This window comes from Mirounga angustirostris, unplaced genomic scaffold (genome assembly GCF_029215605.1).
Source record: "Mirounga angustirostris isolate CCGP_5_RB_7025 unplaced genomic scaffold, mMirAng1.0.hap1 SCAF_1, whole genome shotgun sequence".
NCBI lineage: Eukaryota > Metazoa > Chordata > Mammalia > Carnivora > Phocidae > Mirounga > Mirounga angustirostris.
The window spans coordinates 4,211,547-4,225,310 of record NW_026991709.1 but is presented as its reverse complement, the minus strand read 5'-3'; the positions used below and the strand labels follow the sequence as shown (position 1 = coordinate 4,225,310).

At 57.8% G+C, this 13,764-nt stretch overlaps 1 protein-coding gene across 1 annotated transcript in view; it reads left to right on the top strand.

Annotated features, from left to right (window-relative positions):
* The window catches only part of UMODL1 (uromodulin like 1), a 64,708-nt gene that overhangs the window by 19,530 nt on the left and 31,414 nt on the right, over nucleotides 1–13,764 (top strand). Inside the window, exons 8-11 of the mRNA XM_045863552.2 lie at nucleotides 4,956–5,210; nucleotides 7,526–7,638; nucleotides 9,214–9,433; nucleotides 13,420–13,557. Of these exons, the coding sequence (XP_045719508.1) occupies nucleotides 4,956–5,210; nucleotides 7,526–7,638; nucleotides 9,214–9,433; nucleotides 13,420–13,557 (726 nt within the window). The remainder of the gene's footprint in view (nucleotides 1–4,955; nucleotides 5,211–7,525; nucleotides 7,639–9,213; nucleotides 9,434–13,419; nucleotides 13,558–13,764) is intronic.

Here is a 13,764-nt window from a genome sequence, read left to right as displayed (position 1 = left end):
TCTTCCACGATACGGGTTGTCCCTGTTCCTGCTGCCTTAGTGGCAGGAGAAGAGTAAGCAGGATTTTTGTGGGACTGTCCTCTGAGTTAGACGGGACTCTGGAGGGCGCCCAGCGGCAGACAGGATGACCTGGCGCACCTGTGGGCTGGGGCGCTCTGCTGCTGGGTGCAGAACAGACCAGAGGGGTCGTGGCAGACCCCGAATCCCACCTCTCCTTCCTTAGTGATGGAACTGGGAGTTTTATGTGAGATGTGCCCTGCTGCAAAGACATTTCTCTACCTCCTTTGCAGGTGGGGTGGCCACATGACTCACCTTAGCCAGTGAGATAGAGTGGAAGTCTCCACGGGAGTTGGGAAGACTGCGTAAGGATACTGGCCCCGCTGAGACCAGGGTGGGCACGGCACCATGATGGTCAAGGCCCTGTTCGCCATCCGAGCCACATGGTGACCTTGAGGTTAGACCCTAGCGATGAAGGAGTGAAGACAGAGAAGGAGCCTGGGCCTGAGCTGCCACGGATGTTCTCCACGTGAGGGGTATGCCTGGGGGGTGGAGCCCTGTGCTGTGGGCTTTCCTCTTATGTGCAGCTGCTGATCCCGCTCTCACGGAGTTGGGGCAGGGTACCCGGCTGGCGATGGGACAGTGGGTGCAGTGGGGACAGGCCTCCCCAGGACAGCAGGGCACGAACTACGGGCAGCGCTAGCAGGACAGGAGGCTGCAGGTCAGGGTTGCACCTTGCGATGCCCCGGGCACCTTCTCTCCGATGGCACAGCCTAGATGCAGAGACAGCCCCTCCCTGTGGCCATGCAAACGTGGTCGTTCCGGAACCTGGTTTATTACTTTAACAATCTGTACCAACAGAGGAGGTAAAGGTCCGTCTCGGTGGCCCCAGCAGACTGTTTTCATTTCCCGCTGTTCCCTGCTTGGTTTTTTATGCTATTGAAATCCTGCTATGGATACAATTTTGTGTCCTGCTTTCTTCACTCACCATTATGTCATAAAAAGTTGCCTGGGAAGCCAACTCATCTTCATCAGTAGGATTTTCGATGGTTGAGTAATAGAGCGGTATCCCTTAAATGCAGTTTCGCTTTCCATGGGGTCACTTACCTGCGGTCCACCGAGGCCCCGAAGCAGATGATCCTCCTTCTGACGTATGGTCCGAAGGTCAACAGTAGCCTAACCCTGGGTCACAACATCTACGTGACTCACCTCACTTCACTTCCTCACACGGGCATTTTGTCATCACAAGAAGGGCGAGCGCAGGTCAGTAAGGTATTTTGAGAGAGAGAGAGAGACCACATTCCCCTAACTGTCATTACAGTATATTGTTAGAATTGTCCTTTTATTATTCATTACTGTTGCTAATCTCTTACTGTGCCTGGTTTATGAGTTGAATTTGATCATAGGAATGTATATAGGAAAGCACCCAGTATATAAATGGGTGCGGGGCTGTCCGTGGCTCAGGCATCTGCCACCTTGAGAGGCATCCCCTACGGATAAGGGGAACCACTGTAATCATCTTCTACAGCAATGATATGATGCTCTTCGCTCTTTTCCTCAAAGGGGGCAGGCACATTTAGCTTGCTTCCAACATTCTGCCATGAAAACTAGAACTTTCATTAACATTGTGAAGTGGTTATGGAGCATATTGTTATCACTGAGTTTGAATTAGTCATTTAATTTATATTCCCTTTAAAGGGACAGATCAGTGACGACCCTCCCTTTGTTCATAACAATCTCCCAGCCAAGAGCTGCTTAGTTAGCACTTAACTCTCCCCGTAGTAAGCGATCTATGGTCTCACCTCATTTAACCCTTAGAGCACCCCCAATGTGCTCATTTTTCAGAAGAGAAAGGCCAGGTAAAGGAAGGTAACTGTTGGTACAAAGTCCCAAAGCCGGTTCTAACAGACAACCCTGTCCCTGTCCATCACCCGAGGCCACCTTTCCAAGTACGCTCTGACTGGAGGGCATTGCTCTGATTCTGGGTTATCTGTTTCTGATCCAGAGCCGCCACGGTGCATCCTGCGGGGACAGCCATGATAGAGCGCTGGTGGCCCAGTGGCCATGCCCCTTCCTCCCTAAGTCCGTGTGTAGGGCCAGGAGCTGACCAGCACTCTAGAGCTGTGGGGCTTTTTCTTCGCTGACGCAGAGGCTGACCGGGGTGATGATTTAAGGTTCTTATTCACTGGGTCTTCCTGCTCTGCTCTGGGTGAGGGGCGGAGGCCGTGAGCTGATGCTGGGAAGCGGGCTGGTCCCCAGCACCACCCAAGGAGCGGGAGGTGTCCAGGGTCAGTCCTCTCTTACTGGAATATTCCATCTCACAGCAGAGGAAGCTCCATGGAGTGAGGAGGCTTGTCTCCTGGTCACTGCCAGTGAGTCTCTGTACTTCGCAAACGGTAGGCACTCAACCAATATTTATTGTCAGTGAATGAAAAGACATGTTGGAGTGGTGGCTATTCCTAGGGTCCCTGGATGTTAAAGAAATTCACCTGCCAGCCTCACTTCTGGCAACAAAACACTCCTCTGCGGTGCTTCATGACTTTGGATTCTGACCAGACATCAGCACCACCCTCCATATGCACAAATGTGCCCACAAAAAGCTTTGCACAGAACCTCCCACAGACCATCCGACCTCTCCTTACTGTGGCCTCCGGGGGAGAGTCCTGACCCGTTAGCAAGCACAGAAGGTTGGAATACAGTAACTGAAAATGCTCTGGCTAGCCATCTGATATAATATTAGACTCTATTTATGGTTAGGAGTGTTGCCAGCCATACTGGGCCACACTATTCCACGTCCTGAGTTGCAAGTTTCCTTTAAGATAAAGGGCCGCTCGAGGGCGAAACATCACTAGGAAAAGCTGCACCCCCCGACCTCACTTCTAATAGGCAGAAAAGACAAACGCCGTTTCCAGATCAGAATGTCAGAGCGAATCCCAATTGCTAAGGGGAACAGCGTATGTTTTCCATTTAGAGGCTAATATAAATGAGCAATCTGCTGGAAGCGTTTAGAGGTACAAACCCGTGGAAAATACAGCACAAGTTTCAGCTGCTTTTCTTGTGAAATTAGTCATCCAATTAATGACATGCAGGGCAGCTGGATTCTTGCCCCAAACCAAAGCCATCAGAAATACCTCAGGGCTCCCGCCGGCTAGTCCAAGAACACGTTCTGTTTTTAGGATCAGGTGGAACTGTATTCGAGGTCACCCTCACTCCCTCCGACAAGGTCTCCTTCCCAGCTGGAATCGCATGGCTACTCAGCTCCATGAAGAAACGTTCTCCTGAACCTGGGGCTTGGCGAGGACAGGGCTGCCGGAGGGAGAGGCAGCCGGGGCCGGCGAGAAGCAGCCGTTCGGTTCACCCATGCCAATGTTCCTCTCTGGCAGTCAGGCTTCTGAAAACTTGATGCTCAGAACCTTGGCTTGAATTCTCAGCATTTCCACCTTTACAAGCTTCGGGTGTCAAGCTGATGGGCCGGAGGGAAAAGAGGAACAGAGCCTGACCTGGGAGATCCCGGGGAATGCAGGATCCCCATTAGCTCCAGAGATGGGTCAGGGGTGCCCGGAAGAAATGAGGGCCCAGACCCGTGGACACAGGGAAACTGATGTGCGTCACCAAGACAGACAAACGTCAGGTCCCAGGTCTGGCTCACAGCTCAGGACGGGGGAGACCTCAGGTAGGATTGCCCTCGGATCACACAGAGTCAAGAATTGAGCATTATTTTCTGGGGCCACATTTTTTTTTAAAAATTTTATTTATTTATTTGAGAGAGAGAGAATGAGAGAGAGCACATGAGAGTGGGGAGGGTCAGAGGGAGAAGCAGACTCCCCGCCGAGCAGGGAGCCCGATGCGGGACTCGATCCCGGGACTCCAGGATCATGACCTGAGCCAAAGGCAGTCGCTTAACCAACTGAGCCACCCAGGCGCCCCTGGGGCCACATTTTAAGAGGAACGTCGGAAAACTAGTGGGCAACGAGAAGGTGTCCTGTGACCGAAGGACGAAAATCCACGTCAGAGGGAAGACGGAGGGAAGGGGTCGAAGGATGATTTCCTCTGGGTCACAGAGATGGGATCAGCCTTCGAATGTTAGAAGGTGGCTGGTGGGCAGCGCCGTAAAGATCTTCCAACACGCATCACGGTCCTGCCAGTCGCGGCCTTGAAAGCTAGCGGAAGAAGAACTCAGTTCTTGGACATCAGTGACAAAACAGCACAGACCAGATGCCGAGAACCACAGCACCCGACCCCGTCACAGCTCTGGGGTGTCCCCGGGGGGCAGAAGTCCAGAGCCAGTGTCCCTGGGCCCAGATAGGGGCGGCGGCAGGTGTCTCTCGGGGGGCCGGGAGAAGCCACGCCATGCAGGTGGTCTCCATCCCTGTGGCTATGCACCTGGCAGTGGGATCGCTGGATCCTGGGGTCATCCTATTTTGAATGTTTTGAGGAGCCTCCGCACTGTTTCCAGAGTGGCTGCACCGCTCCCACCAACAGTGCAGGAGGGTTTCCCTCTGTCCACATCCCGCCAGCGTCTTATCTCTTGTGGTTTTGATTTTAGCCGTTGGGACAGGCGTGAGGTGGTATCTCATGGTGGTTTTGATCTGCATTTCCTTGATGACCAGTGACAGTGAGCCCCTTTCCGTGTGTCTGTTGGCCATCCGGTTGTTGTCTTCTGAGAAAAGTCTGTTCGGATCCTTTGCCCATATTTTAATTGGATTGTGTGGGTTTTTTTGTTTTGTTTTGTTTTGTTTTGTTTTTGCTATTGAGTTGTAGGAGTTCTTCACACATCTTGTATATCAGCCCCTTATCAGATAAATGATTTGTGAATATTGTCTCCCATTCTGTAGCCTGTCTTTTCATCTCGTGGGTGGTCTCCCTTGCTATGCAGAAGTGTTTTTATCTTAGTCTGACGTTTCCCAGTGATGAATTTTGCTTTGATTTGCTGATCTCACTTGTTCTGTGCTTCACAGACTGCCCTCCCATCCGGGACTACGTGACCCTCAACGTCACCAGCAGCAGCTTTTGGGTGTCTTGGAGTTTAAATTCTACCCGGCACCGCATGTTCCTCGTGCGGGTTTACAAGGAGGGGGAGCTCCTCCAGAGCGCCAGGACCGCGGGGAGGACCCTGCAGGTGGCCGGGCTGGAGGCCGGAGAGCTGTATGCAGTGAAGACCAGCTACCAGGCGTGCGGGGCCAACGTCACTGCCACGCTGACTGTCAGAACAGGTAAGCACACTCGCACGCGCTCCGCTTGTTACCTGTGAGTCTGTGGTCCCACCTTCGTTCTATTGGCCCCGAGATTCACATCCTCCTTCACCCTATTCTCAGGGCAGGGACAGTCGCTGGCCTGGCGCCACCCTTCCTGGCGGGGCTGGGGGCTCCGCGTCCTCGGAGCAAGGCCATGGTGGCTGTCTGCGGTCTCCACGGCTCCCCTCGTGCCCCTACATCTCGTCCTGTCTAGGGGGGCTCAACTCTCACACCTGAGGTGATGCGGGGAGCCCATCTTCTGGTTAGAAGGATTTAGCAGTCAGAGAGCACAGAGAAAAAAGTGGAATAAAGCAAAAATGGCAGCGATTTTCATGCACTGAAAGAGCTTTCGTGACACCGAATTCACAGGGCTGAGTCCCCAAACCCGAGCTGAGCATCATGTGAAATCCTCATGGACCTGCTTCATTTCCCATGTGATGCAGTTGACAAGCTAATACAGTGCCCACCAAACGGTCCATGAAGCAGATTTCTTTCACCAAAACAAACGCATTATAGGTGTGAACTAGGGATTGCATTCTGGAGAGGGAGGCTGGTGTGGTCCAGGGGGCTCTGCAGGTGGCTGAGCTTGCCCCACCCCGTGACTCCATCTCCCCTCGGCCTGGCCCCAGCCTCCCTGGGTGGGAGAGGCCTCGGTTGGGTCTGGCACTGGAGGGCAGGAGCGGTGCCCTAGGCTGGCCGCTGGCTGGGGACCGCGGAGCTCCCAGACATGCTGGTCTGGGGACAGAGCCCAGAAATCACTGTGAGACCCTGTGGGGTCCGTCTCATGTAGAGATTAGTGCCAATGACCATAGCAGTGAATGAGTGAGGGATGGAATGAGCAGGCCTTTGAGGACATGGCCCTACACCCTTTGTGAGCTGATTTGGGGCTGGCTCTGGCTAAATTGTCATAGCTCATAGAATGGGCCCCCAGAGGGTCCCCCACCAGCCCCAGCCATGAAACATGCAAACCTTGGCGTATGAGGTTTTCGATTTCGGAGCAGGCAGCGCCTCATCTGCTCATTCTATTTTCCAAGTACTGTGGGGAGTAAGTGGAGGGAGCACTCTGTTTCCTAGGTCATCCCGGGAGTGAGGGCCCACCCCAGTGCTCCCCACCCCCTGCTTCCTGCTGTCTCTCCCCCACCCCCCGCTCCCTCCCCAACTCCTCTCAGACCAGAAGTGCCCTGGGAACTTACGAACCGTGCCCCTGGGAAAGTTCCAGAAGACTCCTGAGTTGCCAGCCTTCTTTCCACAGCCTTGGTTTTCTTTTCCTTCTTCGTATCGTAAAAACGCCCTTCGTGTGCACACTGCTCTTTTAAGGAGCTTGATTCTCCAACTAATTAATTCAGCCGTGTTAGGAGCCGGCCACTCGGGAGACGGTGGGCACGATGGCTGCAATGGGTACGGAGCCTCACGGAGAATCTGGATTTCCCGGGCACAGGTGGACACTGACCTTCCGGGAGGCTCCTGTTGTGGGCAGGGGCGAGGCTGCCGTCACAGGGACTCTTGCTGCCCTGAGGACGGCGGAGGTCCGGAGGGGCCCTGATCTAGAAACACACAGTATCCACCCTGCTGACATTTCTGTGGCCCATCGTGGTGCGTGCACACAGCGGTGGTAGACTGTGCGTCCTGCCCAGGCTTGCTCACCGGGGAGGGGAGCGGCTGTTAGGTCATCAGGGAAGCAGACACGCAGCGGGACCTGCTATGCATGTGGGCTGCACTCTGGGCACTGAAAGGGACCTGTGTCCTCCTGTCTCATCGTACTTGTCCAGCTTTGCTTACGTCCAAGCGAAGGGTGCCTCCCGCGCAGGGTGGGGCCCCGACTGGTTTGCAGGGACAGAGTAGGCCCTCCGGGCGGGATTTCCGGTGCGTAGAGCTGGAGGGTCCTGGGTGAATGGGGCACCTTGGTCACCGAGCGCAGGGGCCTGCATGGGGCCCAAGGAGGGTGAACGGGGCGGGAAGGCAGGAGCCATGCGGGGTGAGGCGTGGCGGGAGGGGCCTGCAGACCCCACGTGTGGCGGCTGAGTCCGGGCTGAGTCCGGGTTCCCGCTGGTGTGGGACAGCTGCTCGTGTCCCCCCCCCCCCACCCCGCTCTGGCTTAGAAGTGTGTGTGTGTCAGGGGGCTCCTTCCCTCCACGTCCCCCAGCGCGGCTCCCCATCCCGGACTCCTGCTCCGTCTGTCACGGAGGACCTAACAAACGTCCCTCCAGAAGAAGACACTTTCTGGGGAACAGGGACAGCAAAGCGTGCGACTGTGGGTCACCGATTTTGGCTACTGTGGGTTATTGCCGTTGCAGACGCCCGCGAATTCGAAGTCACCGTCAGGGTCCTGAACCGCAATGCGACAGAAGAGCTGCTCAACCACAGCGGCCCCGAGTACCGGGACTTTTCTCGACAGCTGCTCGGAGAGGTAAAGCCCGAGCGCAGACACGTTGCCCCGTGGGGGGTCCGAGCGAGAGACCTGCGCGCATGCACGCACCAGCCCCGGCACCGGGCCCCTTCTCTGCGACTGCGCCCCCCAGCCCAGACCCCGCACTGATCACCCAAGCGTGCCCCCTTACGGGCACTGCATCTAGATTTGGGGCCAACCGTCTTTGAAAACCATGCTCTGGTTCAAATGGGCTCTTTTAAGGAGCTTGGCCCATCGTGGTGCGTGCACACAGCGGTGGTAGACTGTGGGTCTACCATGGGTAGGGGATACCATGGGTATCCGAGAGTGGGCTGTCACCTCCTTTGAGCTTGGTCATGTTCTGGCTTGCTGTTCATGATGGTGCAGCCGGGTTTCCTGTGGAACCTTCCATTTGGGGCCCTGGGCATCTATCTACCTCCCTGCTTTGGGGTGGCATTTACCCGGGATCGTGGCATCCATCCCTCCCCGAGGCTAGCAGGGGACAGGAGCACGCAGCCCGGGAGGACCTCTGGGTGACAGGCCAGTTAGAGAGCAAAGGGACTTGCTAAACCGTCGAGAACCATGAATGGTCTAAGATTTTAACCTCCCTGCCAACTGGTAAGTAAGCGTGTTCCTGTCGGCTGGTGCTGGTGGGGGACTTGGGGTCCTGGGGTCAGAGACCGAGGACTTGATCCGCCACAGCAGAGCCATTGGCAGGACCATCACACCCGTGTCAGTTCCCTCTGGGCCGCGAGTCCCACGGGGGTGGCGTGGAGGGACCGGGGGGAGGCTGGGGGCGCACACAGCGGTCTGCGTCACAGCCGAGGAGCCCCGAGCTGAGGGAAACGGAATCTTGTAAAGGGCCGAAAGCGAATCTGCCTGAACGTGGCTCCAGAAAGAGACACTGTCCTTATGGCAGCAGCCATGGACAGTCTGCCCTTTGCTCCGGAGGGGCCGCTGTCGCTCTCCTGAGGTCGTTCACCCCACAAACGTCTTGGAAAGAGACTTTGGAGCCAAGGGACAGTTAGCGCTCCTGCTTGCAAGATGTGCAGACGTGGGACAGGCGGAAGGAGGGCATCTCTCCTCAGTCACCTGCCTGGTGATTCTCGTGCTCAGGCAGGCATGGGGCGGGGGTGGGGCGGGGTGAGGCTGGTCTCCCTCGCTCGGCATGCTGGCCCTGAGCACCTGCTCGCCCCGGTGTCTCCCCGGGGATGCAGCCAGGAAAGGGAGCAGCTCCAAACAGCCCCTCACGGTCTGTCTGTCTCGCACACACGGTACCTGCACACGGATTTTCAGGGTACGCAGAGTGGACTGTGCGTGTCCGGCTCCGTGATGGGGAGCCCAAATGTAGCTTACCGTGGATTCTCACAAAGACCTACAGGCCCGGCCCGGCTGTCCCTGGGGAGGCCTGACTGGGGTGCGGGGAGCCGGGTGTCTCTGCTCGTGCCCGAGAGGCTGGTTGCTGGGCACCTCCTCCTGGTCGTGGAGGGGACAGATCCTGTGCACCATCCATCCGTCACACGGGCCCCGCTTCCCGGTTTTGAAGACGCTGGTGGGAGCATCTGCTCTGAGTGGCTGCTGTCTCTTCTTGGCTAGGTTGCAAACTCCTTCCCGCCCGCGGTGTCCGACCTGTACAGGAGAGGGAAGCTGAGGATGCGGATCGTCTCTCTCCAGGCCGGAAGCGTGCTGGTGACGCTCAGGCTGACGGTTCAGGACCCTGAGTTCCCAGTGGGACTCTCCACGCTGGCCCCCATGCTCCCACCTCTGCTGGCCAGCACGCTGTTCCAGATCGACCCGCGGGAGACACGCGTGCAAGGTCGGTTCCCCTCCACACCCAAGCCTGCCGCCGGCCAGCCGCGTTAGTTCAGGTCCACGTTTACTTTACTGTAAAAGAGCGATCAAGTACATGAAATTCGTAGCCTTATTCTGTGTTCCTGCTTGGGATCTGGAAGCCCACCCGCATCCCGCACCTCCCTGCTCCGGGTGGGAAAGGGACCCCAGAGCCTGGGGAGCTCGCTTCCGTAGGTGGCCCAGAATGCAAGGTGGGGTGGGGCTGGAGGACCCTGGAGGGGACGGGCACTGGGGGCTGACTCTGCGTCAGGGCCCAGCACTGCCACCGCACCACCTGCTAGCGCGGGCGTCTAGTTCTTTGGCTCAAACGTTATGTAATTTTACTTGATGTTGCCTTGAGGCAGGAAGTCACAGATCAGGGGAGGGGGAGAGACCTGGAGACAGAGAGAGAGAGGAGGGTGGGGTGGAGACAGGGAGGAGACAGACACAGTCAGAAATAGAGGTAGAGAAGAGAGAAACAGAGACGTAGAGATACAGAAACAGAGATATAGACATAGGGAGAGACAGAGATAGAGACAGAGACAGAGAGTCAGAGAGATAGGGACAGAGAGACAGAGAGACTTGCTGATGCCTAAGAAAGGTTTTGCCACTCAAACCCAGGGATGAAGTTCCACGCAGCGAGAGCACCTGCAGCCTCCACGTCAGCGAGCCTGCCCGGGACTCCGTCTGGGGAACGGGTATCCGAGAGTGGGCTGTCACCTCCTTTGAGCTTGGTCATGTTCTGGCTTGCTGTTCCAACCCCCCCGCCCCCAAGGATGCAGGGAAGGCCGTGGGAAGGTCACATCTGGAGTCACACCTGGAAAACCCCTGCCTGCTGAGCCTGGGCATCGCTCTGTCACTCACCCTCAGGGATGGAGATGGCAGTGGTCCCCTGCACCTGGGAGGCCTGCTTACCTGGGCTCAGGGGCTAAGTGCAGGGAGGCACAGGGTGCCATGTGGGTGGGTCCTCGGCGGGCACCCCCAGGACCCAACTAAGACCAGATCCGAGCAATCTTCAGGTGACCCAGCCACCCCTTATGTGCTACTTCCCAGCCCTGTCCCTGTGCGCCGGGCATTAAGTCACTCCAGATCTTTGCCAGTGTGTAGAGTGATGGCCCCCAAAAGAAATGCCCACCTAGACCTTCAGACTTGTTTGGAGGAAGGGTCTTTGCAGATAAAATTAAGGTAAGGATCTGAGATCGTCCCGGATCAGGGGAGGGCCCTGAATTAGGAAACACAGAGGAGGAGAGACCCAGACATACAGGAGAAGGCCACACGGAGGCAGAGGTAGAGGCTGGAGGCCACAAGCCCAGGCACACCAGGAGCCCCAGAAGCTGCAAGAGGCTGGGAGGACGCTCCCCCAGAGCCCCAGAGGGAGCGAGGCCCTGCCGCACCTTGACTCTGGACTTCGGCCTCTAGAAGTGTGGGAATGAGCCCCGTGGTTTCCCCCCAGCCTGGAAGCTTGTGAGGATCTGAAGGGGGCCTCCGAGAAGTAATGCACAGGAAGAAGAGGATCTGCATCGCTAACGTCTAGGGCTGTTAGCAGGTCCCGTTGTGTGTCCCCGTGAGGTTCCAGAAGCCCCTCCGCAGTTACGAGCCCCCCCGGCTCTCGCCCTGCAGGCTCCCTGCCCGACGGCGGGCTGTTTGCTGAGGGGCGGCTGTGGGAGGCCCCCCGGGGCCGGGACCCCTCTTCTGCCCAGCACCTGGGGCGGGGGGCGCCGGGCCCCGTGCAGGGTCTTCTGACCCAGTGACCGCTGGCTGCTGTCAGCTTAGCCTGTAGGCAGCGCCCCCCGCCCCGGCCACAGCCCCCACTCAGGCAGGCAGCCCAGGCCTGAGCCCTTGCCAGGAGCGCCCCAGCCCCACGGGCGGGAAACCAGAGAAGCATAAGCAAAGCCATTCCGCAGAAGGCCAACAAACCACAGCCCAGAGAGCTCCCCTCCTCTGTGGCTCACACAGAAATGCTATTGTTGGCGGCCTCGAGCATTCCTGGGTGATTCGGGGGCTCTCGCCTGCCATGAGTCAACATGTCCTACAGCGTGGGGGGTCACGTCGTCATGACCTCAGCTTCTCCCCGAGGCCCATCTGTTGGGGGGGCATCACTGGGTGGCCACGTGTCCTTGGTCTTCCTCCAGGAGGGCGTGCCCCTCGCTGAGCAGCACCCTCAGCGAGGGGCACGCCCTACAAGCCGCGCCCTCCAGGGGCCTGCTCATCCTCGCCCCAACGGCCCGGCTGGAAGGCGCAGAGCGCCGCCCCACGCCCGGGGCCCCTGGCTGCGTCCTCGGCTGGCGGGTCCAGAAGGTGCCGAGGCCACCTGGCAGCTCTCACCGCAGACCTGTTTCCTCCCTCTGAACTCCAGACCCAGAACCACCTGGCCTGGGGCTCTCATGCAACCCCCAGCGAAGCTGTCCGTGCCTGACTCTGGGCTTGCTTGCCAGCTGGGTGCCGGGGGAGCTAAGGCTCGGTGAATCACCACGCCTAAAAATAGCCACCCGGTGCTCAGTGGTGGGAGCTCCGCTCTCCTCGGGGCCCTGCTGCCCGGCCAGCCTGGGCTCCATCCCCCAAACTCGAGCTGCCTGCAGGATGGAGGTGGGGCAGGGCTCCGGGAAGACCAGGGGACCAGGACCAGGGCACCAGAGCCGGGGGGGCTCGTAACCTTCACACACCAGGGCTGTGTGAAGGAGCCCCGGGCGGGGGGGTGGAGGGGTGGGGTGTGGAGGGGTAAGCGTTGCATCAGCTGATGAGCCTGCTGGTCTCAGGGAGCTATTTCCGTGAGCGTCCGTGAAGATCACGTGAAGCAAAACTGAAAACCACAACAGGAGCGTAGAGCACATGGCTGCAGAGTTTTCTCTGCACAAAACTGAACTCGTGCCCTGTCTTGACTTCAATCCGGGCCGAGTCTGGGCTCCTCCGGCACGCCGAGCATGGATCGGGTTCTTCTTCCTACAGCTCTGGGGAAGCTGGTGCAGAGGGTGTCGTGACCGGCCTGGGCTCGCAAGGGCCGCCCAGCCCAGCCCAGCCCAGCCCAGCCCGCTCCCCTGGATGATCTGAAGGATGATTCTGTGGGGTGGGAAAACCACGCCCCCGCCCCCAGCTCCTCTTAGCCTGGAATACAGCTGGAGATATTTATTCCTTAAGGTTTATCACACGTATTACACGTAGCACTTCGTCCATCAGTCACACGTCAAAATGCAAGAGACCATCAGGTGTTTCCTTACGAGAGTGGGGGTGGCAGTCACCTGAGGGAGAGGGGATGAGAGCGCCGGAGAAGGAAGGGAATGGGGGTCCCCGTGAAGGAAGTTTCAGGGTTTGGCTGATGCTAGTCCTGGCTGCCGCTGGTTGGAAATTCCCGGGCTGTGGTGGGCGTGGTGTGTGAGCCAGCACTGGGGGGCCCCGGAGGGGGTTGACTCACTCACCTAACGCTCTTCCTTGCTCAGCTCAGAAGGGTTCCCAGTGACGTGGGGTCTTTGGGATTCTTAGTTTCCCAGACCGGGGAGGAGGGCCATTTATACTTAACCAGACTCCTCCGGGCCTCGTTACTTTTCTTTGTTGAAGTGCTAAATGTTAGGGGATATTGGCACATCAGAGAGAAGGGAAAGCATCCCATTTGGGGGGGTCTGGGAACAAAGAATAAACAAGAGAGGAATATATTCATCCCAGTGGGTGCTAATTGCTCCAGAAGGACCAACATTCCCTAATCTTTGCCCCCAAATCAGCCAGCCGGCAGTGAAGGTTGGCACAGGCAGATGTGCTGTCTTGGGTCAGGGGCCGACTTCTGGGGAGGGCTCTGTGCGGGGCCTCCCTCCCAGGGCCGCCAGACGCCAAGGGCACACCACTGACTCCCAGACGTCATCCCTCCAACTGTTTGCTGCAGAGATGCTTGGGAAGAGCTCTGCTCCGTTGCTGTTCTGTTTCTGAGTAGCCTCTGGCCATTTCTCACTGTCTCTGTCCTGTTTCTCTCCTGCCCGCCCGCAGATTGGGACGAGTGTGCAGACAGCCTGAGGCACGACTGCTCCCCCGCTGCCCAGTGCATCAACCTTGAGGGCTCCTACACCTGTCGGTGCCGGACGGCCAGGGACGCCAACCCGTCCCGTGCAGGCCGGGCCTGCGAGGGTGCGCCCCCATCCCAGGGACCTGATATCCCATATCCTTTCTCATATCCACAGGCCGCTGTCCTGCATGCTTTCCTTATGCATGTAATGCCCAGCAGGCCAGTGACGGTGCTCAGCACCAAGCCCTGCACTGAGCCCAGATCTAGAGAAATTGCCCCATTTCCGCAAGGGCCTGATGGATCCATCTGAGGCCTGCAAGAACAGAGGC